This window comes from Pararge aegeria, chromosome 6 (genome assembly GCF_905163445.1).
Source record: "Pararge aegeria chromosome 6, ilParAegt1.1, whole genome shotgun sequence".
NCBI classification, from domain to species: Eukaryota; Metazoa; Arthropoda; class Insecta; order Lepidoptera; family Nymphalidae; genus Pararge; species Pararge aegeria.
The window spans coordinates 12,458,336-12,483,802 of NC_053185.1; the positions used below are offsets into that span (position 1 = coordinate 12,458,336).

Here is a 25,467-nt window from a genome sequence, read left to right on the forward strand (position 1 = left end):
TTATCTTTTTTATCTATCTCTGTATATCAACTGTATGTAAGGAAAACCCCCTGTTAAGTGATTTTCCCGTACATTGCCTTAAACTTAAATAGAGACTAGCGATATTCCACAATCTTTGGCTTTGCGCGATTACTCGTAGAATGCCTCATAAGACTCGTAAAATAATAATCTATTTATGAACAGAGTTCACGCCACTATCTAACACCGAATAAGGCCATCTTAGGTTATGATAATATTATTAAGACGTAATTTTTTGATGATTGCTGTTACGAGTACAACGGTGGAATAAACATAGATACTTAGATCTGCTAAAAGTTATTACGTAAGCATTATGTAATAGTTTTCTTTATTGCACGGCAATATAAAGAAAATAAACTCTCGATCCGATATCGATAAACTGTTTGAGTGATATGATTAACAGTGCATTGATCTTAAACAAACATAGACGCGTAACAAACTAGATAGGTAACAAATATAATATGTCATTAACTTCAATGGGGCATTGACCGCGAAGGTCACCCTATCAAGTATCAAGGACTTACATAAGAGTTGGATAATGTCTAGTTTTATCGCTGACAGCCACAAGTGTTCCGGGTTCGTCGATCGCGCAAGGACGTTTGTAGTAATGATTGACTAATTTGTTTTGCTTAGCAAAATAACCACGTGTATCTTGGCATCGAAAGTGTTCAAAGCAATCTATGCCTCACTTATGGGTCTTAAGAACTAAGTTTCCGTAAATGTAGCTTATCGACGTCATCAGCGAATGCTTGATGTAACAACAGTTTTACTACGCTTACCTATAGTAGTAATTAAGGCACAGGTCGTTGACCTAACACTAAACTATCAAGACTGTATTATTTATTTAACAATAATAATCCTAATGAATATAGGTAAGCAAAAGAAAAATCAACCTACCTAGGTATTGTATTATAGCTAGCTATAATACAATACCTAGGTAGGTTGATTTTTCTTTTTCTATAAGATAAGTAAATTTTGTAATAATATTACGGCACTATAGGCTATATTTTCACTCTTTTTAATTGCTTTTCGCATGATTTGTTTGAAAGACATTGCTTAAACAATAACAGATTTTTGTATGAAGCTTCCTATCCGATTTCGGTCACGGTGGACAATCTCCGTAACCGAACATGATTTTCAAATATAATAATAATATGATAAGTACACTCTCTCCCTCACTCTCATGGTTCAATGGGCCGGCAGATCGAACTAGACCAACGAAGCAATCTGTTTTTCTATAGTATTTCAGGTTTTAGATACAAAATCAAATTTCGAATTCAAAATTCAAAAATTCAAATTCAAAATTAAAATTCAACATTCATTTATTTCAAGTAGACCTACTTTATAAGCACTTTTGAAACGTCAAGTACCTTGTATGTTTGTAGTGACTCTACTACCGGTTCGGAAAGCAGATTCTACCGAGAAGAGTCAGCAAAAATCCATTACTGGCATCATGTGCGGTTCGCAAACTTTGGTCTTCATGCACTGAGAAATTTCGGACGAGACGAGGACGCTAAGCTTCCCGAACGCTGAATTAAGCGCTCGACATGGACCTATATATATTATTTACTAATCTACAATTTCGAATGTAAAGTACTTAATAGTCTCTAGATAATTAGGGTGCATGATCATGCATGGAAGCGAAGACGTACGGTAATAGAGTAGGATTCAATAAGATTGACTCTGTTGACATCGATTGAACTGTTTTTGCGCGACAATGCGGACTCTAGAGATAATAACACCTCACGGCTGGTACCAAGTAGTACCTACGAAGCCGGCTAGCCCCATCGAACTTAGACAATTTTCTATTTGAAAGCGATTAAAACTTTAAAGTGCTTTTTGAATCACGCGATCAGATATTGCAGTGAATCCTGGCTTGCATATATACTTAGTATGTACCTACCTATTTACATTCAAAATCCGCGTGCTGCCGTCGACTGGTACGCCGAAATTTTACTGATTAAGTTGCAATACCCTTATATACCCTACTGCTGCTTTCTCTCTCTTAAAGCGAGGCCCACACCGCGGCGTGAAATATACGTATATGTGACCATCATGAAAAAACCTGTGCATCCTAGTTCGAACACTTTCGGAGCACTGTGAGCTTAACATGTTCAACCTAAAGCTGCGGAAGACAGATCTATGAAGTCTCTTCAAGAAAGCTGCTAAATTAATATAAGATGCTAAATTTCTTCCATCAAAAAAATTGCTGCTGGTCCTGACCACAAAGACTTGCTGGGAGGTCAAGACAGCGGTGTGACAAAAGTCCGAAACCGGTCGATGTGAAGCCGCCAGAAGAAGAAGAAATTACCAATCATAGGACTTGCTTGAAATTGAAATAATAATCCATTGCATTCATTTATTTATTCGTTGCAATGTTGAGTGATAATGAAGTGCAGAGGCTAGACCCTGCGAACCTACAATTACGTATTCCCGCATCAGAATGGCGAAAATCTGATTTTTAATACATCATTCTCAGAACTGAGTTTTAACAAAGCTAACAATAATTCAGGTAGTATATTAATAATAAATACTATTTACGGTTACCGTTGCACAGATACAGAACAACGGATTAATGTGACTTTTTGCATAGAGATAGTTTATGGGACATTGGCTACTTTCAATCCCAGAAAAATGCACAGTTCCTGTGGAAAAACACGGTTACGCTTACGCTTAAGTTTTGTCTTTCAATCACAACAGACTATACATACGACGTAATTTTTGGCATATATATAGTTTATGAGCTACATGGGCTACTTTTTATCCCGGAAAAATCCATGCAAGAAAGCGAGCAAGAAAGCAAACAAGCAAGCAAGTGAGCAAGAAAGAAAAAAAGCAAGCAAGCATGCGGGAACGTGAGCGTAAGCGTCAGCTTATCTTCCCACCGGAACTTTGCTTTTTCCGGGACAAAAAGCATATGCAAAAATTTACATTTCAAAGTCAAAGTCAAAGTCAAAAATATCTTTATTCAAGTAGGCCCACAGGTGGCACTTTTGATGCGTACATAAGAATTACACGGTAGTGAGATGGCGATAACCACATTCGTAAACTTAAAACTAAAGCTACCTACGAGGGTTCCAAACGCGTCCCGGTCTAAGAAGAAGCCCACAACAAACTTAGCCGGGTGTTTTTATTTTTTTTTTTTTGTTATCGCCATCTCACAATGTCATTTTAAATTATTAGAAGAGCAACCTGGTTAGAGCAATAATTTACACCCAAGCTTTTTTATCGTTTACGTAGTCCTTTATACTATAATAGGACTTTTCTATAAGCTTACGTTTAATACAAACTTTGAACTTTTTAAGAGACATCTCCAAGATGTCAATTGGTAGTTTATTGTAGAATTGTATGCAATTTCCTTTAAACTAATTATGAATTTTATGTAACCTAGTATATTGCACTGTAAGTTTATTCTTACTTCTAATGTTTAAATTATTGCAGTCACATTTTTTCTTAAATTTAGAAATGTTTTTATGAACGTACATTAAATTTTCAAATATGTACTGACTATACACTGTCATTATTTTAAAATCTTTAAATTTATCTCTCAATGACTCTCTCGGACCCATTTTGTAGATAGAACGAACAGCCCTCTTCTGCAGCACGAAAATAGTGCTAATATCAGCAGCATTACCCCAAAGTAAAATTCCATATGACATAATGCTGTGAAAGTAACTAAAATATACCAGTCTAGCAGTTTCTACGTCGCCCGTCGGTCATATGGCGTATCTTCTTTACCGCATAGGCAGCAGAACTAAGCCTGTTCGATAAATTATTTACATGAGGGCCCCATTGAAGTTTAGAATCTAACGTTATTCCTAGAAAAACTGTCGTATCCTCCAGTTTCAGTTCCTCATTATTAATCCGTTGCTCTGTTGCTGCGTTATAGATGGACAAACAAACACACTTTCGCATCTATAACATTATATAAATATAAATATTGGTTCTTAGTAGATAATAGGTAGATTCTAGTAATAACGCAATAATTGCAGATTACCATTATCAACTCATTAAAGGACCACTACAAACAGGGCACGGGTCTGCTTTCAGAATGAGAAAGGTTTTACGCCGTAAGAAACCACGCAGTCCAAGTGCGGATTTTGAATTTGGAATGATTAGGATAACTCTTAGCATACAGGTTAAAGCAAAAGATTTAACTGCTTAAAATAAAAACGTAAATAACTTCGCAAGGGAGGCCGAAGTGTAAACCACTCGTTAGGCTATTAATACTAATACATTTAAACTATAAACTACATTTTATAAGACATTACAATTTTAAATAAATTATTACTATTCATTCTAATAAATCTAAAATCTTTGCATAAGTTAAATCTTCTGTTAAAATAAAGAAATTCATTAATTAAAATATTGAACACACAGTTACTATTACTTAAATTTAATTATTACCGAATAACTGTGATTATAACATTACTTAAACTATATTATATTCATCCTTGTATACTTTATCTTGGGGAAAGGGTCTGGTGGAGGGTGGATAAATATATTGTGTAAGTTGGATTAACGAATTTATACCTACTAACATTTCTATTCTAATGTAGGTATCTAAAAAAACATCTATAGTGTTTCAAACATAGATCCATGCATTCAAGTTCTGCAACGGTATTATTTTACACATAAAAAGTTTCACGCATTCCATCGATGTTTTATTTTTTTACTCATACTTATAAGTAATGTTGAGGAATAAATATATCATTCATTCATTCATTCAATGCAAATTAATATTAGACTTTATAATATAACACTGACCGGGGCTGACGGCTTAACTTGCTTTCGAAGGCACAGAAGAAAGCTTAGGGGCAAATTCGAGGCAACGTCAGGACAACAATAGTACAGTATGTTGTTACCTATTTGGATCAACGGTGCTTAGCTAATTCAAAATAATTCAATAATGAAGCATTAAAACGCACTCCATTTTAGTAGTCATTCTCAAACATGCTAGTTTTTAGGCTAGTCATTTAATTCCATTAAGCAGTTGATTAATTACTACTATTACTATTAGTAATGTTCTAAACGTTTACTAAAATTGGGAAAATTAAAAGTTTGTTAGCTAGCAACATTGCGCGGGTGTGAAGTAAGAGTAAGACACAATACACTTAATGCAATAATGGCTGAATGAGGGTTCTATCTGTTCTTAATTCTATGTAATATTAGATATAAATGCGTAAGCCTTTCTGTTAGTATAAATATTGCATACATAATATGTTCGGCTAAACCGTAGCACCGATCTCAATAAAAATTGGCACTTAGGTGTAAAGCATCCTGGAGAAGGCATTGAGATTTTTCGTAGAATAACCTCACAGGATTTTCACGGGACTTAATGGCGTTATTTCGCGTTTTTTATTCCACTACAAGTTAATCCTTAATTTCACTATCAGCAGGTGGTAAGTTATGATGCAGTTAAGGATGGTAGCGGGCTAAACTATGATACATATTAAACGCAAAAACCTAATCGGCTTCTACGCGGCATCGTTTGACGCAACTAGTTTGTTTGCAGGATGGTAGCTACGGCCGAAGCCTCCCAGACAAAAATCATAAGATAATTTGCATCCTGGGGACAGAAGGACTTCTTGCCGGGGAAAATCAATATTTAGAAAGCCGAAACATACACGGACGGAGTCATAGGTCATCAGCTTGTTATAAATTTATTTATATCATCGAAAATAAGTATTGTCTCCGAAATTAATCTATCGTGCCTACATAGCTATCTAGGTTACGAAGCAAGTAGGTAGCTAAGTATATGATTCCAATATGATATGCAATCTCTTGGAATACTGAGCGGTCAACGACCTTACCAATCAGAGAATGCCAATACTCGGCCCAAATTAGCAATTGGATAAAAAATACCTATAGAACCGTATACAAATTATTCATAATCTAAATGCGAATTTCTGTTTGACGATTTCCTATTTCCGCGTCCATATAATTAATTTTAAAAGTTGTCTTGCAATTTTTAAGTTCACAAATTAAATTTTATATACCTAGTCAATTATTTTTTGTAAAATATTTGTATAGGGGTATTCTGCCAAAGAAATTTTTAGTAGGAAATTAGCGTCTCCTTTTCCTCGGAAAACGTCGCGTTCGCGTTTAATTCGGTTACTACCAGCGTCATGACTAAGCCGCATTTTAGCAGCGTATAGAGCTGCAGGGTCTTAGCTCCTATGAGAGGCCCGTATCTAGCAGTGGGGAGATGATTTAGTCTCACGATAGCTCGCGATAGCGACTTAATTTTAGCGTGCATGAACATTTACATACTTACTTTATTAAAAAAAACATAAACAATAGTCAATAGGTAAGTTTTTTTTTAATTTAGATTATTACACAAGTTTGCAATTTTTGAAAAAGGACAGCCCTGCTTCTGTGATTTCATACATCGACAGGGTTGTTCTTTTTTAGTTTCCATACCCATTATTAAAAGAAAATTATAAAATTTTCAGATTGATAGTCCTATTTTTTATTATTAAGATTGATAATATTAATCAATGACGGCCGACTGGCGCAGTCGGCAGCAACCATGCTTTCTGAGTCTAAGGCCGTGTGTTCGATTCCCACAACTGGACAATGTTTGTGTGATGAACACGAATGTTTTTCAGTGTCTGGGTATTTATCTATATATTATAAGTATTTATGTAGATTTTAGTAAAACTATTTATAAATTATCATTTATCTAAGTACCTATAACACAAGCTACGCTTACTTTGGGACTAGATGGCGGTGTGTGTATTGTCGTAGTATAGACTATAGTATATATATAATATTACTTAAAACAAGTGGGATCTATACTATGCATTATTAAACCGATGTTAGGTAAATAGGCACGATCTACAATTACGTAATTTACTAAAAGCTAACTACCTGGCCTGTAGGCAATAATGGGACATTAATAGGCTGAGGATTATTGTATTCCGAAGAGTGACTGAAATGCCACTCCCACGGACGAATTTTTACGGTATCGGTGGTACTCATTTTCACTTTCGTCAGTCCGAAACAAGTGCTGCAAACGGTCCCTGTGTCATTGGCCCCGCGTCCTCGCGGCCGCGTGCCGATTAGATAATTCCGAGCTGCGTTGTCAAAATACTCATGACCCAATGGTACAGTGAATACGATGGGACAATGAACCCGCTGCGATCGCGCAAATATCTACGTGATCGGCTTCCGATACGAAAATCGTTATCGTACAAAAATACCGCAATTGAAAAGATTATGTGGGAATCTACTTACACTTTGGACGACATCTCTCTAATATGTAGAATGTTCAGTCAATTTAATATATTTTTATATTTAAATACCATACCATGCAAGACAGCCTGTGAGGTCACACACGATAGGATTTTTACCTTTCAGGGGGACCTAGTTCCCAGGCACCTCTAACTTTTCAAATTTACCAACGTGTGTCATCATCAACATCATCATATCAACCCATTAACGGCCCACTACAGGGCACGGGGCTCCTCCCCACTTTGAGCAAGGGTTAAGGCCTTAGTCAACCACGCTGGCCCAGTGCGGATTGGTTGACTCCACTCTCAGGCATGCAGGTTTCCTCACGATGTTTTCCTTCACACTTTAAGCAGTGATATGTAGGGAAACCTGCACGCCTGAGACTACTCCATAATGATCTTAAATGCGTGTGAACTCACCAATGCTTACTGTGTCAGCGTGATGGGCTACGGCATAAACCCTAGGAGAACCTCCGAAGAGCAGACCCGGCTCCTGTAGTGTGTAGATACTCGTAGGTAGTGAGTTGACTATGATGATGATGATGATTTAAATTCCTGGTTTTATAATAAGCTCTTATAAATTATTCATAGCTGCATATTTTGTGTAGTAGTTTGAGGTTAAGTGGATGACTCTTAAACTGAATTTCTTTTGGCAATTCCTTGGTAATTAGGTCTTTATAGGACAGCGATTTTTTTACAATTAGCTTGTACCCAGGTTTAACCGGGACCGTTCCGAGCTCAGGAATCGAATCTAGGACCCCGTGATCTACAGTAGAACATGCAAATCTAGACAAATATCTTCGGACGCGAAAATCTGTGGCTATTATAGGTATTATGCCAAAGTAATGTATCCTACATTATGCAACGCCTTTTTCTTAAAGCAATTATATTTAGTGGATAAATATATTGTGTAAGTTGGATTAACGAATTTATACCTACTAACATTTCTATTCTAATGTAGGTATCTAAAAAAACATCATAGTGTTTCAAACATAGATCCATGCATTCAAGTTCTGCAACGGTATTATTTTACACATAAAAAGTTTCACGCATTCCATCGATGTTTTATAGATTAAAAAATCATTTTTTTTTAATTCCAATACAAGGCCTTGTCTGCAATCTCACCTCGTGGTAAGTGATGATGGAGCCTAAGATAGCGGGCTAACCTGTTAGGGAGTACGGTAGTCATACCCCTAATCGATTTCTACGAGACATCGCACCGGAACACTAAATCTCTTAGCGGCACACGTTGTCGATAGGGTGGTAACTAGCCACGGCCAAAGCCTCCCACCAGCCAGAGAATACATAAAATATAAATTCCCAAAATGCCCCTGACGGGAATCGAACCCGGGACCTCCTACTTGAATTCACAGTGCACACGGTTGCGCCAGGGAGGTCGACAAAAATAAAATTAAGTTATAATACAGTTTTAATAAGTTTAAAAAATTTAAGAGTCTAGACATCTGCGAACAAATCGTCCTATTGCGTTTATGTGTATTATATTAACGTAAGGGAGAGTTTTTTAGTAGAAAGGTAAATAAAACAGTACCTACCTACCTACCTGCTGCATCGAAGTATAATTTATGAAAACTATGGCTCTGGAACTCCTTCAAAGTTATGAATAGTAAGAAGCTAGGACACACGTGCATTAGGGTCGGGAGTTTTTATCTGTGTAAATCTTACAACCAAGTGTTTGTTTTAATGCTTGTCCTTACATTTACGCCATAGCTTACTAACTAACAAATCGACTTTGTTTTAAACAGAGCTAGCTGAAAGGACGGACCGTAGCACAGGTTATTTTTTATCCCAGGAAACCGATAAAGACGTTACTAAGCATTAGCGTTCCGGTTCGATGTCGTGTAGAAACCGATTAGGAATATGCGATTATACACTGCCATACTTCCTATCAGGTTAGCCCGCTACCATCATAGCTACGGCATCACAACTTACCACCTTGCCTGCAGAGTGAGAATATACAAATAACACCTACCTTGATTGCAGTCAAGGGCTAACTGGACGTGGAATAAAACAAAAAGGTTCCTACGGGAATTGCCAACGTTTTAAAATATATAGTTTGGACTAACTGTTGTCCGCGTCTTGATCTGCGTTTATTTTGTGATAGGTATAATGTATCCCATAGCCAGTCCCCAGGATGTCAGACAGGCGTTGTCGTAAATATAATGCTGACACAAAACAACAAGTTTGTTGTCCCAAATTGAGGAAGACATTTACTGACCTCAAATTACGAGGGACAAACATGTTAGATAGGGCAAAAAGATTTTAAAGCATGTTGAATGAGGTGACGTATGGTGAAGGATGAACAAATTCCTTCTATTCTCCTTTTCAAAGCTTGAACTTTTAGGAACATAAAACTGTAGATTTAGTAATTTAGGTTTAGTACGTACTATAAGTATCCAAGAATGACATCATTCTGTGGGTTCAACAACACCATAACCGTTTAACGTAGATAATTAATATTAAGTATTTTATCGATGTTGCATTCAGATAGATACGGGCTTTAATCACTCATAAGTAAATTTCCTTTGCGTCAATAAATTTTCCGGCGCTCGCGCTGTTTAACTGCTTTAGTATAACCTATTTGAGAAGGTTTGATAAGATGAATTACATAATAATATGGGGAACGAGTATTTGGCAGCGTTTTGGTACCAATTAAAATAATCGCGAGTGTGTTTCCCGGACTTAAACCTTAACAAGCAATAGATAATTTAATTGAAAATTTTATATTAAAATTAAATATTTGATTGATATAAAAAATATTTGATAAATATAAAATAAAAAACATAATATAATACTAATTAAAAAAGAATAAAGAAAAATATAAATTATTCATAAATTTTCTCTAATTATTAATGCTGATAATATTCAACCTAAATTATTAATTGATGAAAACTATTAATTTTCGTAATGAACTTTGATTAAATCCTCCAATATCCCTGTATGACGGCAAATTAAAGTATCCTATGTCCATCTCCCGGATGTGAGCTATTTTTATGACAAAAATCATCAAGATTGGTGCAGCAGTTGGGCTGAACATTGGAAACGAATATATTATTAATCATCAAATTCATCATATCAACCGATTACCGGCCCACTACAGGGCACGGGTCTCCCTCCACAATGACAAGTGGTTAAGGCCGTAATCCACCACGTTGGCCCAGTGTGGATTGGTGGACTTCACACACCTTTGAGACCTCTATGGAGAACTCTTAGGTATGATGGTTTCCTCTCGATGTTTTCCTTCACCGTTGAAGCAAGTTATATTTGAATTGCACAAAACGCACACAACCCGCGGGAATAAGAAAGGTGGTATCTAATTTAATCTTATCTGCCGTTACCACACACGTTTTTAAAACGCACAAAACTCCCGAAAGTTTAAGGCGCATGCCGAGGATAGAACTCCGTCCCCGTAGTCGAGGCCGTAGCCACTAGGCTTCACCACCATCAATTCTTCAAGAAAACTCCATTTAAATTTAAGTCTCTAACTGCCAAACAAATTTGTCAGTAAGTAACCCGTTAGTAGGTTACGCGGATTTTGCCATTTACCTTTACTGTCACCACTTAGTAAAGGCGTGGCGGTAATATATTATATGCACATTAGAATTGTTGAATATGCATAATTGTTAAAGGCGGTGAATGCACGGGGCGACCGGCGCGAGGCCGGCCGATCACCTGCCTTATGTAACTCTACGATCTACCATAAAGTGCAACGCCCACATTTAATACAAACAACAAACGGCCTAAACCTGTCTATAACGTAGGTTTCTGATCTCGATGTGAATGCACTGTCGGCAATGGCCAATGTGGTCCGAGCCATTGCACAAGCGACGTATTGTTCGAATTATCACACTTTAATGCGGTTAAAACCGAAATTACGATATAATTTCTGTAATCGATCCGAACGATTTATCGGTTATTGATCCGTTTCGATTTTGAAATTCTGTGGATTGTGATGTCATTACAATGCAATTTCGTTAGGTCTCTGGTACATAAATCCTAAATGAAACTGAGTTGATAGCTATAATGAAGTTTATAAAAATATACAAATAGTTTAACAATTACCATCAAATGGGCCATCTGTTTGGACCAACGATTATTCATATATAAGTATATATATAAAAAAAAACATTTTTGGGGTGCGAGACTTCGAGTTCTTCACTAATAACTGCATTATCCTATAGTTTAGTATATCTAAAAGACACAAAGCAAGCGCTTAGCTTTATCGTTTCTAATAGGTAACTACGAGTACCTAAGAACGCTCCGTAAATATTTAGAATGAAAAAACATGCTGGCTAGCACGCTAAGAATATTAAAAAAAAGATCCCAGAAGGGCATTCCAAATCGTTGCGGAGCGATTATGACACGCGGGCTGCGAAAAGTAGGTACCTCGGAAAGAAAAGTATTATTTTATCACCATAGACGTTGACAACCAACGTCCTACATAGATCTTGTGTCCAGCGGTTTACTTGTTTTACATTTGAAATTAAAGAATTAAGTAATATTAATTTGTACCTCAAGTCGTTTAGAGAATAAAGGTCGCGAAATACAGACAGGTATGCGACGAAGAGAAAACAACCGAATTATGAACCATTGCAGGCAAGCGTTATCCATTATATAGAATGACTCAATCATATACCGAGAGCTTTAATAATATTGACATTTTTTCTACGCGAATAGGCGCCTTTAAGAAGTTCGTTATAGATCTTTTGAAGTAGTTTTTAATTTGAATTTACATACTAGGAGTATTCCGAATAATTAGGTTTCAAATAGTATTACAGATAAAGTTTTGCGATCAAAATAAATCAAATAAAGGATCATAAGATTTTTTGTTTGTATTTTTAAAGATATTGTTGCGACAATAATGAATTTATTAGGTTTTAAATATATGGTTTGCACGGTTGACGCCGCAGAGAGTATAGTGTGTGAGTATTGTTTTTGAACCGTAATAAATAAAAATAAATAAAATAAAAATGAAACAATGGGTACAATACATTATTATTGTGTAGGTAAGTAGGTACTAGTAGAGCTTTTTTTGACAGCTCGTCTGTAGAAGTACTGCCGCCATGATCAGTGGTGTGCATAGAGGGTATGAGCAAGGTATGCAGATGATATAAAATGAAGAAATCTCCAGTACGAGTTATAAATACTTAAGGGTAGGCTTTTTATAACTCTTACAATAATAATTGTCTTTATTGTGTCTCATTTACAACGGATTCTTATAATCTAAGGAACGGTAACAACTGTGTTAGTTAAAATCTGTGTTACAGCTATTAACGCCCACCTCCGTGTTTGTTTAAATACAAAAAGACTAAAACAAGGAAAAATTAAAATATTACAACTAAAACAATACAATTGTATAATGTACGTGTTCGTGTATACGTACGTGTGCGACAGTGTGTTTGTGTATGTGTGTGTGTGTGTGTGTGTGTGTGTGTGTGTGTATGATGTATTGATTATTTCTACCGCTGGGCAACATTGCTGTGTTCCAGTCCGAAGGGCGTGGTTGCCGGTGTAATTACAGGCACAAGAGCTTAACACGCCTTAGGTTGATGGACAAAGGACGGCTCTTTGCGGAACGTGTTCCTTACATGTGCTGCGAAGAGTTGAACGAGAAGAATATTTTAAAATATATATCGGAAAGAATGCCACCGTATTTGCTCAATCCCGTTTAAGTCTGTGTTTATAATTTGGTAGTAAATTTATCAATGGTATAAAATAATTGTCATTATAGTCGTAAAAATGTAATAGGCCCGTTTTGACATTTGTCATCGCGACGTAACTAGTTATGGAACCATAAGACTCTGTACTCGATACTCACGATAAATCAATTCAAGTTTGTATCAGTACTGGATTGATATTATTATGTATTGTAAAGTGTTCGTTCGTTCAAAGTATTCCTTTAACTTCACAACCAATACGCGTGACTGGCTGTTGATTATACGTCTACTTTTCAACATGTTGAAACAGAGTTAGTACTATATAACAACAAACACAAAAATCGAGTCAAATCACTATGTTTAAATTAATGTCCAAAATAGAAGAGCCATAGTTAACGTAATAGTAATCAATATATATCAAACTTAAACGAGCGCACAGTCAACTTTACAAGATGAGGAACGAAAAACTGCGCAGTGCGCGCGGGGACGCTTCAGTCATGTGCCGCTTGGTCAGATACATCAACTCAGACTCATTATTTAGAACCCATTTTGAGAACCAAGCTCATTCGTTGCAGTAAAAATAACTACACAATATTTAATTTTGATATTCAGTAAAAAAATGGTTACAGCTCTAGTATAAAAAAAAAAGACTGAGAACGTAACTGTTTTCGGAACGTTTCGCAACAATTATAAATTGCAAGCTACTAGGAAGTAAGCGCAAAAAGAATACTCGCGATATATTCTTTCGTATTATTTAACGTCCCAAAAAAATTTACGTATCTTTTAAAACACTGTATGTAATTGATTTTTATTTTTTTGTTTCTTTCAGTTTCGTTCCAAGTTACATTCTATGGTCTTGCACAAATGTCAAAACGGGCCTAATACATTTTTACGACTATAGAACATAAATATTATTTGTAATAATATGTTGGTAACATGCAGTGGCGCGCAATGGGTTTCTTGTCAGGGTATGCATACAGTGGGAAAATTGCATAAAATGGCAAAAATCCTCCTCCTATACGAGTTAACTATCGATTTTAGGGTAGGCAGTGCTTTCATGCATGTATAAAGTTCACGCCACTGGTAACATGAGATTTGAAAGGTTGCTCTGGAGTTTCTTGCGCCACTTCTTCTTTAAGACCCCTTTCGAAGTGGTAGTAGATAAAATAAAACTTTAATACAGGCAACTTCGTCCGTCGTTTGTATCGTATCGTATCGTATGGTTTAGAAAATCAAAATGCATAGGGCATATATTATAACATCAGCTTTTTGCCAGTGAGGTCTTACCAAAATCAGTCATGGTTTTGTTTTTTATAAGTACTCTCTATTACACTTCCATAATCATTTAGTAAAAAGCTGTTATTTTGACATTACAAAGAGAACCTTTTATTTATATAGATTAAACCAAACCATAACCTACCATCTTCCACTATGAACCATTGAACGGAAAAAGAAGGTTACTATACAGCAAGCTGCTACCAGTATATAGCAACCAACAGCATATAACAGCTTCTTGGTATTGTATTGCATTATTTAACACAGCCAAAACTTATGAAGTAAATCTGAATTCGTATCATCATTAACCGTCATCAAACTGTTCCCAGCCCTCTATAGGTCACGGATCTCCTCTCAGAATACGTAGTTTGACCGTACCACCACGGCAATGTAAGGATTGGCAAACTTGACACGCCTTTAAGAAATGTATGGAGAACTCTCAGACGTGCAAGTTCCCTAAGATGTTTTCTTTCAGCTCCGAAAAGTCTTACAAATGTTCTACGATTGGTACCCCATATAAAAGGTCAGATTTACGCATGTATGTGACGCTAATTTACATGAAATCTTACACTAAGGCTCTTGGACTCTGATCAAAGTATGATTTGAATTTGTGTACAAGATGGTTAAATAATAATAGCAGCTTTCAAAAAGTGTTTATTTTGTTTAAATACTCATAAATAGGATAGGCAATCTCTTGGAGTATTCATGATTGATAGTATCTTGACTCCAACCTTATTTATCTCTCGCTCATAACGGTGTCTCAGGTTAAGGAGGATACATAGTATTGTCATAATGTATTTCATTTTGACTCTGTGCCGTCTCTTGTTAAAAGTCTATTCACAGACGATTTCGTGGCAGATTTCATATTTGTACAGTATTCATATACAATTCACAGGTGCATCAGCTTAAATAAAAGGGCATATTATTAAGTTCCTTAGTGGCCAACCGCGCTGCCCTATTCAAGGCCACGTTGCAATGAGTATGCAAAGCTTCTAAACAGTCACTCTCGTTTTTAGACCATTTGGACTCCATTGCTGCGGAAAACGCGGTACAAGAGAAGTTGCACAGCAAACTTATAAGAATACACACTCTGATCTTCAGAGCGTCGCTGGATTGTTCTAGAAGCCTCAAGAAGTTAAAACGGTCGTCGTCGAATAATATTTTCTCGACAACATCCGCGTGTTCAGGGAGATCTTGTAATATAGTTATCAGAATTCCAACTACATTTAGTGTGATCCTAGGCGTTCTTGAATCTGTAAAAATGCAATAACTAAAAATGTATACAAAGTTTTTACATAAAATAAACTAAATAACGTGGTTTTATATAAAATACAAATACAATAATGTAATACAGATATTTACTTTTTAGTAATATAGGAATAATGTCATTTTCTAACAAAATTAAATAAATATGAGCCTTGATACCTGAAATAAGGATTACTATCATTATATAACAATATACCTACATTGGCCCTTAATGTTATGACCAAATTCAGCGTTTTAGAAACCTGGGCAAAAGTAACCTCTTTCATAGCAGGAATGATTTCTAAAATGCTGACTTTCGAAAACTGTATGTATAGACTTTGTATTTGCAACTTTTATGACTTGTTCGATGGGTTTGTTCAATCTCCAATAAAAGGAATAAACTATAAACATAAAATATTCAGTTTCAACATATATGACGAGAACCGTTAGTGACCGTACTTTCATCTTTTATTATAAAAAGATTATTCTCAGTCTCCATATAGTTTCGCAGGTTTAACGAGAACTGTATGTTTAAGTACAAAACACAATCGTTTAATGTATGATCGATAGGTAAAATTTCAACTTCTGAAGGTATATTCAGAATACTCAAACCGAAACCAAGTGAGCTAGATTATTCTGGAAAGCGCGTCCTAGTTGGATACATCTAAGTTGAAGAAGAATTTCTAAAGATGAGACTTCTAAAGATATAACATTTTAAGAAGGTACTTACATAAAGATAGAAGATTTGTAAACACTGGATGTGCGTTATAAGCTAGCACAGCGGTCGCAAATTGACGCACGGCGCGGCAAGAACGCACGCACAGCCAGGCGCACACTTCTACCATACGGCTTACACCTTGGACTCTGAAATAAAAGCACATAAATACAATACTCAAGTCAAAATAGATACTTTTATAACACTCAAAAAAGGCTCGAAGTGCGGTTTTGATGATGTTGCATTAAAAACTGTTGACTCACGATTAACCTATGCAGGATTTGTGGTTAGGACGAACAAAAAGACATAACTTAACTATTGCTTGCTTGTGAAGTACGGTAGGGTCTTTATTTATTTCCGTACATGTCTTAAAATTGTCATGAGGCTCCGTTGTAGCAATAAAATAAGTTTGACCCCTTATATTTATTACAAATACAAGATATGTCTTAGGATTCTAATTGGTGTTAGTAGAAATAGCTATTTGTCAAGTAAAATTTCGATTTAAAGCATGTCAGAATAATAACTCACTATTCAAAGATTGTCAAGTTACTTAGTTTTTACCCGGCTAAGTTTGTTGTGGGCTCTTCTTAGACCAAGGCGCGTTTGGAACCCTCGTAGCTTTAGGTTTAAGTTGGCGAACGAAGTTATCACCATCCCCTTACAATTATGTAAACATTTATGTATGAACGCTTCATAAGTGCCTGTGATAGGCCTACATGAATAAAGAATTTGAATTTGTTAATAAATATAGTATAATATTAAGTATTTACTCAGTAAGTTAGTAAGTCCAGTTTCATAGAAAAACCAGTCTAGGCAGTCTGTCCTTATCACTAGACACTAACCAGCGATAGGGGCAGTCTACCTAGACTGTCTCAATCCCACGAAATTATTTCAACATTTGTTACAGTACCAAAGGACCAATCAAGCGCCAAGAATAATCAGCAATTACCTAACTATTGGTAAAATATCGATTCGACGGAAATCTGAATACGGAATTTAATACCAAAGATAAAAGTAACAGAATTAATACTACTGTTACCTGTCATCGGCTCCTTCGTCGGTGTCTTTGCTGTCTTTCATTAAAGTGTTTATTGCCGCCACGAAGTTGTAAACAACTTTCGCTTCCAGGTACACCTGGTTGCGTAATTAAAAGAACTTATCAATACACAAATATCATTTAAGTTACTTACACTAATTGGCTTCGATCATACCCTTGTAAGAAATTTAAACTAACCGCGAATTATATATTAATAACCGAAATTTAATCTATATCGCGGCTTCCCAACGTGGGTGAAAATCAGGAACTTCAAAAAATTAAGAAAAATATTTTGTGCATCGGTGCCACGGCTTGTTTCCACGCTTTGAAAAATTGAGTGGAGATCACAATGCTCAGAAAACCCTTTTTTTATTTTTAAACTCTTTGTTAAAATTTATTATCTTATATGGTTTTATTTGTTTCGCAATGACAGATTGCATCTTTTACATTTCTCTTATAGTAGGTATTATTGTAATAATTAAGTATTTTGTTATTTACCTAATTACTTAGGGGATGATGGGGCTGGCATATCCGTGTTGGATAAAAGTCCCAAATGAATAAAGATTAAAAAATAAAAAAAATAATGATTAAATTTTATTTTTTGCCTCTATGGCGCGAACACGATGACAAATTGTAAACTTAATTTGCGCCGCTGGTTCGATAAGGTTAGTTCTATGTCATATAATAATTCATCTATTAGAAAAAAAAGTGCTGCAGTACTCACAGAGCCAATTCAGAGCCAATTTGCGATTATGTAAGAGAATTGTATTCATTTGACAAGTATGGCATCATGTCAAACAGATAATTCGAATTGTGATTGTGTGTGCGTTCGTGCGTTACTAATTTAGCAGAAACCAAGACGCTGCTTCAGCAGTTGTTATTTTTATCATCATAATTAGTAACCGATTACCAGCTTACTACACGACCCGAGTCTCCTCTTAAAATGAAAAAGGTCTAGGCCGTAGTTCACGCTGGCCAAGTGCGGATTGGTAGACGCGCCTTTGAGAACGTTATAAAGAACTTGAAAGTATCCTCATGATTTTTAGCCTTTACCGTTACAGAAAGTGGTATTTAGGTTATTGTTTAAATTGAAAACGCACATAACGTCGTAAAATTAGAGGTGCTTGTTGGAAATCGAAGTCCTATTTTTGTTGCGTGTCGGTTGTAGAAGCCCAATTTCACCGTTCCATCAAAACACGATCAAGCAAACTTGCATTTGAATATTTTAGCAATAGTAAAGCTTTTAGTGGCTCCTCTGGGGAAGAACTACCGCCATGCTTACTTCTGCCGACATTGCTGTTAAGGCCGCCTTTGCCTACAATTTCTTTATTTTATGTATATTTTGATGTTTGTGTGCAATAAAGTATTTCTTATTCTTCTGTTTTCCCGTCTGAAGAAACTGATTGCCTATGTAATTAAAGGCAAATGACGCCTAACGCCTCAGGTTAATGGACTTAGGGCGGTACTTAGTATTCCTTGAATGCCCTGCGAAGTATTGCTCTGTTTAATGGCGATGGTTTGCCATTTAGGCAAATTTAATATACAAAAAAATATGCAAATACGTAATTTTACTAAAGTTGGTTCCCAAAGCAAACGATTAAACTATTTGACTTGTGTTTACGATTTACGATTTATGATATACATAGGTCTGATTAATTAAACGAAACCATGATAATGTTGATCATTGTGGTATACTCACATCCTGTATGTTGAGCAGCGTGTGTCTGGGCAGCGAATGAGACAGGGCTGGCAGCGCGAGCAGAGCTGCTACAGCTCCACATACTCGAGCTCCTCTAGGACTGCGAGCTGCCACGCCCACAACGCCTACAACCATACTTACCTAAAAGAAACATCACGGCATAGTATCATTTTGAAAAGGCTTCATGAATAATTTTTAAAAACTGCCCTATGATGTTCGAAAGTATTTCATATAACCCAAAAATGTTATTTTTGAAATTGAAGGTATTTTTGACAGAAATGTGCCAGCACCAGAGTTCATCAAAAAATTATCGCGTTATAGATAAAAATGCCATTACAATATCAGTGTTTTTTTTTACCCATTGACATTCAAAAGATGATGTCAGTTAAAGGGTCGGATGCTTCTTCTTTAAGTACATCCAATAACATAAATGTATTTACACATGGCAAGGTTGACCTAAATAGACTGTATAGCAGGTTAGTTAAAAAAAATATGGATTGTAACAATATGTATATTAGAAGTAAAAATAAACTTCTAGTGCAGTAGGCTATATAAAATTGGTAATTCATGAAAGGGAAAGTCGAATGAAATCTTTAAGATATCTCTCAATAATTTCAAAATTTATATATATAACATAAGCTTATAGAAAAATCCTCATATAATATAAATGATATAGTTTGACTCTAATTGATTGACGGATTAGTTAGTTCCAACTTAAGAAGAATGATAAGTTGTTCTTAGGTTAAAGCGAGAGATGAGAGACTGAGATAAAAGACTCCCAGCTTTACAGAATAAATTTGGAAATTTTATAGCTTTAGTTTTAATATTGGCTTCATACTGGCACAACAAAAAAAACAATTCAAAAGAACACTTGTATGAATTCATTTCGGGCTGTGATCATGGGCACTGATTCAAAGACAACTAATTCATTAAGCTTAAATAACAGAACATTTATTAGAGTAACAAACAATTTGAGAGATTGTTTGAGAAAGTCTGACTAACTATTGAGACATTTATTTTGAATAAAATCAGTTAAATGTGCATGAAAATTACCATATTAAGTTGTGTGAGAGATTCTACATCTCCTTCCATTACTTCTGTGATGTTAGAGTTTAGAAAAGCTTCCCACTCTTCTAATTCTATAGTAGACGGCTCCTTAACTGAAGAAAACAATTTTGCATATCAATTGTGATCTAATCTATAATTGCAATGTAATCCTCAAATTAGGAAAATTACCTTCATTTTTCTCTTCTGTTTTTATTATCCTATCATTATTGGCTATTTCTTTATCATCTGACGTTTCTTCAATAAATTCGCATTTCTCAATATCCTCATCTCTATCTTCTTTACAAAATTTGGGTTTTTCTGAGTCCACTTTCTTTTCTACAATACTAGGTATTTCTATATTGGGCTCACTTGTACGCCTCTGGCTATCTGTTTTATTTTTATCAAAGCTTCTGCTAAAGTGGAATGATCTTTTAATGCTTCTGGTTAATCTGTTTCCACCACTTCCAAATCTCAACTTATCTCTGGAGAATTGTAATATTTTTTGCTTATAAGATGGTGGCACACTTTTGCTTAGGCCAGAACTGATATCGCTACTACATTTTGTTGAACTTTTGGGGTTTTCCAAACTTTGAGATGCAGTTTCAGGTAGTTTTGATTTTTGCTTAACATCAATCTCTTTTTTATCATTGGTAGCATCAACTTCATCTTTCTTTTCAAGGTTTTCTTTGTGAGTATCATACTTCTCTTCGTCAATTTTATGCATTTTATTGAAATCGTGTTTTTGGTTGACAGACATCAGTTGAGCCATATTTTTCTCAAGGTTACATACGACAAGATTAGAATTCATAACATTAAACTCGTGTCGTAACAATTTCGCGTTTGCAGCTGTTATGGGCTGTGATTGATCTTCATCATCAGTTTTCAGACTGTCTCGAACACTGAAAGCACTTGTTGCTCTGACGCTATCGTCATCGGAGATTGGTACACATTCCATAGCTTGCATGACCCCTCTAACATTTCTCAAATCATGCTCTCTTGTTTCTGTCTTTAATTCACTCTCAGTTTTCAGGTTTCTGTAAATAATCCATGAAAAAGAATTAAGAAACACTCAGCAAAAGCGTTATTAATGATCGCAATTAAATTGGCGTATTTAAAGTACTGACTTAGGATTCTTGCTCATTTTTTCAGTCTGCAGAAACTTAGCTTCTTGTTGACTAGATGACAATGGTTTAGTGAAAGGTGAATCACTTTGTTTATCTTCAGGCAGTATGAGCACATGGCCAGCTACAAATGGATGTTCCAATATATCAGGCCAAGTCATTCGTTTATCTGGATCTTTGTGTAACAAACCCTAAAACGAAATTTTAAAAGAAACTAATTGATACCATTTTTTTAGTAGAAATGTTTGTTCCATTTCCAATGATTGGATTAAAACTTGTTAAAATTGAAACAAAGCTACACTTACCTGTAAAAATGATCTAGCATCAGGGCTTATGAAACTAGGCCATTGGACTGGTTTATGTCGAATCATTCTGACAAGTTGCCATATGGACATTGTACAAAATGGCGGCTGGCCAGCCATAAGCTCATACACTATGCAGCCAAGTGACCATAAATCTGCCTGAAAAATTAAAAAAGGGGAACCTAAGCTATTTGTCAAAAGGAATGTACACTGTCTATCAAACCCCCCACACTGCTCCAATGCAGGCTGGTGGGTTAAGTTAATGAACTCTTGAGTCATTAGAAAAACATGTGTGTTATAAATATTGATCATAATTATCACATCAGAAAGGGTTAAGGCTGTAGTCCACCACACTGGCCCAGTATGGATTGGTAGACTGTTTATAAATTTAATCTAATGTAAAAATAAAACTTAACTGTATTGACCGATGTGTATTAAAAATGTTTACCTGATGGTCATATGGTTTCTCATCAATGAGTTCTGGTGCCATGTATAAAGGAGTTCCTTTTATAGACGTCAGAATATGTGTGGCATTAGTCATAATTCTAGCAAGACCAAAGTCACATAACTTTGCACGACCTATGTTATCCAAAAGTACATTTTGTGGCTTCAGATCCCTGTAAACATACATTTAAAACAATGAAGGCTTTCTATCTAAATAGGAAGCGGTGATAGCCTTGTGGTCACAGCTTCACTTTTGGCAAGCCAAGTTTGAATCCCAGCAGACACCTCTTTTTTGTGTTTTAAACAGTTAGAATATGCATGCCTGAAAGTTCTGCATAATGTTTTCCACCTATATGCGTATGGTGCTAGTATGGTTTACATACTAGCCCAGCCTACACCCTTCTCATTGTGGCCGGTAATAATTTGATATGATAATGATGAAGCTTTGTAAAGTTGGAATATGTACATGTGAGGTGCACACTGCATTCCCACCGAAAGAGGCAAAGCCTAACCACTAGGCTATCACCGACAAAAAAGCTTACAGGTGACTTAATAAATTAAATAATTACTTTTATTGGTTATAACTATTGAAAATATCTCGAAACTAGAAGAAAATTACTACTAGAAAATTATTTTATAAACTAGTAGAAAATTATTTTATTAAACACAATCAAAATGCACCAACAGCATCTTTGTATGAATTCCATATTTATATTAGTCTGTATAAGTGTATTAATATTGCATCATGCTATAAATCCATAAAAATACAGCTTATAAGTTCTAAAGCAATGAGCTATAATATAATATACCTGTGTAAGACTCTATGAGAATGCAAATAGTATAATGCAGATACTAAATCCCATGTAATTTTTTTAACATTTTCTTCATTCAAACATCCCTCCTTAGCCAATATGCTATGTAATTCTTTCTCAGCATACTCTGTTACAACAACTAATTCAGATTCTGTATCAAAACTGTCAATCATGCGAATAACATTTGGATGGTTCAACTCTCTTTGAATATCACATTCTTGTCTCAAGTTTTTCAAGTCTTTTGATGATCGCCCTTTCTGAAATCATAAAATTATTTCTATACTGTAGCTGTCCCTCTACTGGTTTTCTTCTTTTATATCTTGAGCTTCACACTCTAACTATAAGAGAACAACTACTACTGGGACTAACAACTTAACCTAAAGCTCCTCTAACAATTGCCCAATATCCTGCACTAATGCATAAGCATATCCATCTATAGAAACACAATCCAATAGTATTATCTAACAAAGCACTCCCAGATAAGAAAGTGGTTGTTCATGGAATTTCCAAGCACTGCATAGTTACCCCAAGAAGAAGAATGGCATAAACTGCTCCCTAAAGCATAGAGTATAATAGGTAAAGGCTTCTTCTTCAGCTTTTTTCAACCATACTGGCAACAACTCTTGTAACATCTTTCACTTCCTGCTTCTTCATGTTGTCTTTCCAGCTTGTTTATAGCCTTCCTTTAGGTCGTTTTTCTCCAACATGTCTTCCATTCAAGGTGACATTTGCACCAAGAGTTCTCCTAACAATATATATCCAGCCCACTTTTAAAGCCTATAACTTCAGAATATAGTCAGCAGTTTAATAAGCAACTTTAGTCAATATTGTTTACCAGTTGACTTTAATTAACAAATTGGTGCTATCTCAACTAGGCCCGACTACCACCAATGTTATAGAAGAACAATGAATGAAATATAAAAGAACTTTCAATGGTTTCTGAGTGGACTCAAAATATACAGAACAAAACGACGGTGCGGTGTAACTTTTATTATACAGACTTCTTTACTATTTAGCAATAACAAAAAATAAGGGTTTGAATAAAAGTAAAATTCACCTTTCTAATAACTTTCAGGGCAACAATAGCGTCTGTATCCTTATGTTTGGCTTTAAAAACACGCCCAAAAGATCCTTCGCCGATAAACGATAAAACAATATAATTATCCATACTTTGTTATCTTAAAAAAGCAAAGGCCAAGGAATTTTTGTATTTTAAATAAGAAGTTAAGATAATCTTAGAGTAAATTTAAAGTACTACTTTGATTTTGGAATGAAAACAAACACAAACAACACAAGTTGAATGACATGACAGTGTTAATTTAGTTTTTACGGCCATGGATTCAAGTTTTTTAAGGCCTTTCAAAAAGACAGTGACATTCACAGACCACAGACCAAAAATTCAATTCCACAACATTACAAAAGTTGGTACTTTCTAAATCATTGGTTAATGAAAAGAAACATATTAATTTTACTTTACTTTTTAGTTCTAAATGCTATAATGTCTAATAATTATTTGGGATCAGATTATTTATATTTATGTGGGAATTAAATAGCAACTAGCCGACCCGTGCAACTTCGTTGCCAACCAAATCGGTTATTACCGGAAAACACAAATAAAAAGACATTTTCTAAAAATGAATCCTAGCCAGATCGATTTATCGCCCCCGAAACCTTACAAAAACATCATGAAAATCGTTGGAGCCGATTCCGAGATTCCAATTATTACATTTAAAGATATAAGATATCAAAAGCTTACATTCAGTTAACTATCTCATTATGTAGGTTACATACTTATGATGTACTAATATTATATTATAGGAAAGATTTGTTTATATGTCTTTTCTTTTCTCTAAAGTATTATGCATGTTTAAAATAATTATTATAGACTAACCTAACCTAACACTTCAATCAAAATCTATTGCCGATGTGTTAAAATCCGTCGAGTAGTTTTAAAAGGTTCGAGTGTACAAATGGCGGGAGCGATGATCATGATGTACCTGTGTACAAACGCTGTATTAATGCCGTGGTTCTTAGTTTCGGAGGTCCTGGGTTCCGATTTCCATCCTGTGTACCATCCACAACAATAACCAACCCGTCGTCATGACTATGGACATACCCTCCCTTAGGGCCTGTAGTGCAGCAGTGGCCTATAAACTATTTTATGTGAACAAAAGTATCTCAGTTTTTTTGTAAATTATGTACCTCTATATCTATTTATTTAATATTAACTGTCAACTGTCTCCAATGCACATTAATATATACGCAAAAATAATAGGTTTTTGACGACCTCCCTGGCGCAGTGCTGACAAGGCTCATCAAAATCATCATTATCATACCGACCCACTACGGGGCACGGGTCTCCTATCAGAATAAGCAGAATTTACAATGTTTTCCTTCATCGTTAAAGCAACTGTTATTGTTAAAAAAGGTACATTGTCTTGAAAAGTTGTAGGTTCAAACTCGATCCCCCCGCTATCACCGTTTCACCGCTGTTAAAAGATATTGGTAATTATAAACTAATCGACGGTTCTCACGATGTTTTCCTTCACCGCTAAAGTGAATATTAAGTGATATTTAACTAATTAGATCGCACATAACTTCGGAAAAGAAATCGTAGATTTAACACGGTTAAAAAAAAGTAAAGTAGTAGTAGTAGATTTAATGCGGTTTCCTTGAAATGGAAGCCGAAGTCTGAACTCTACGGTTTGATCGGACGGACTATCATCTCTTTTATCATGTACGCTTATAATAATTATTGATTATTGCAATAATTATTGTAACTAAGTTCCTATTAAATTATTAGCCTCATAAATATCGATGACTTATCATACAGCCAGATGTGA

At 35.4% G+C, this 25,467-nt stretch overlaps 1 protein-coding gene across 1 annotated transcript; it reads right to left on the reverse strand.

Moving 5' to 3' along the window:
- Nucleotides 1-14,720: 14,720 nt before the first annotated feature.
- On the reverse strand, nt 14,721-23,792 carry LOC120624284 (serine/threonine-protein kinase fused). The gene is made up of 11 exons (XM_039890736.1): nt 23,682-23,792; nt 22,622-22,881; nt 21,817-21,985; nt 21,372-21,527; nt 21,070-21,257; nt 20,135-20,979; nt 19,952-20,058; nt 18,899-19,039; nt 17,203-17,297; nt 16,179-16,312; nt 14,721-15,456 (listed from the first exon to the last, which is right to left on the reverse strand). Exons 1-11 carry the CDS (start codon nt 23,790-23,792, stop codon nt 15,104-15,106), a joined length of 2,559 nt encoding a protein of 852 aa, XP_039746670.1. The 3' UTR covers nt 14,721-15,103.
- Nucleotides 23,793-25,467: the final 1,675 nt, after the last annotated feature.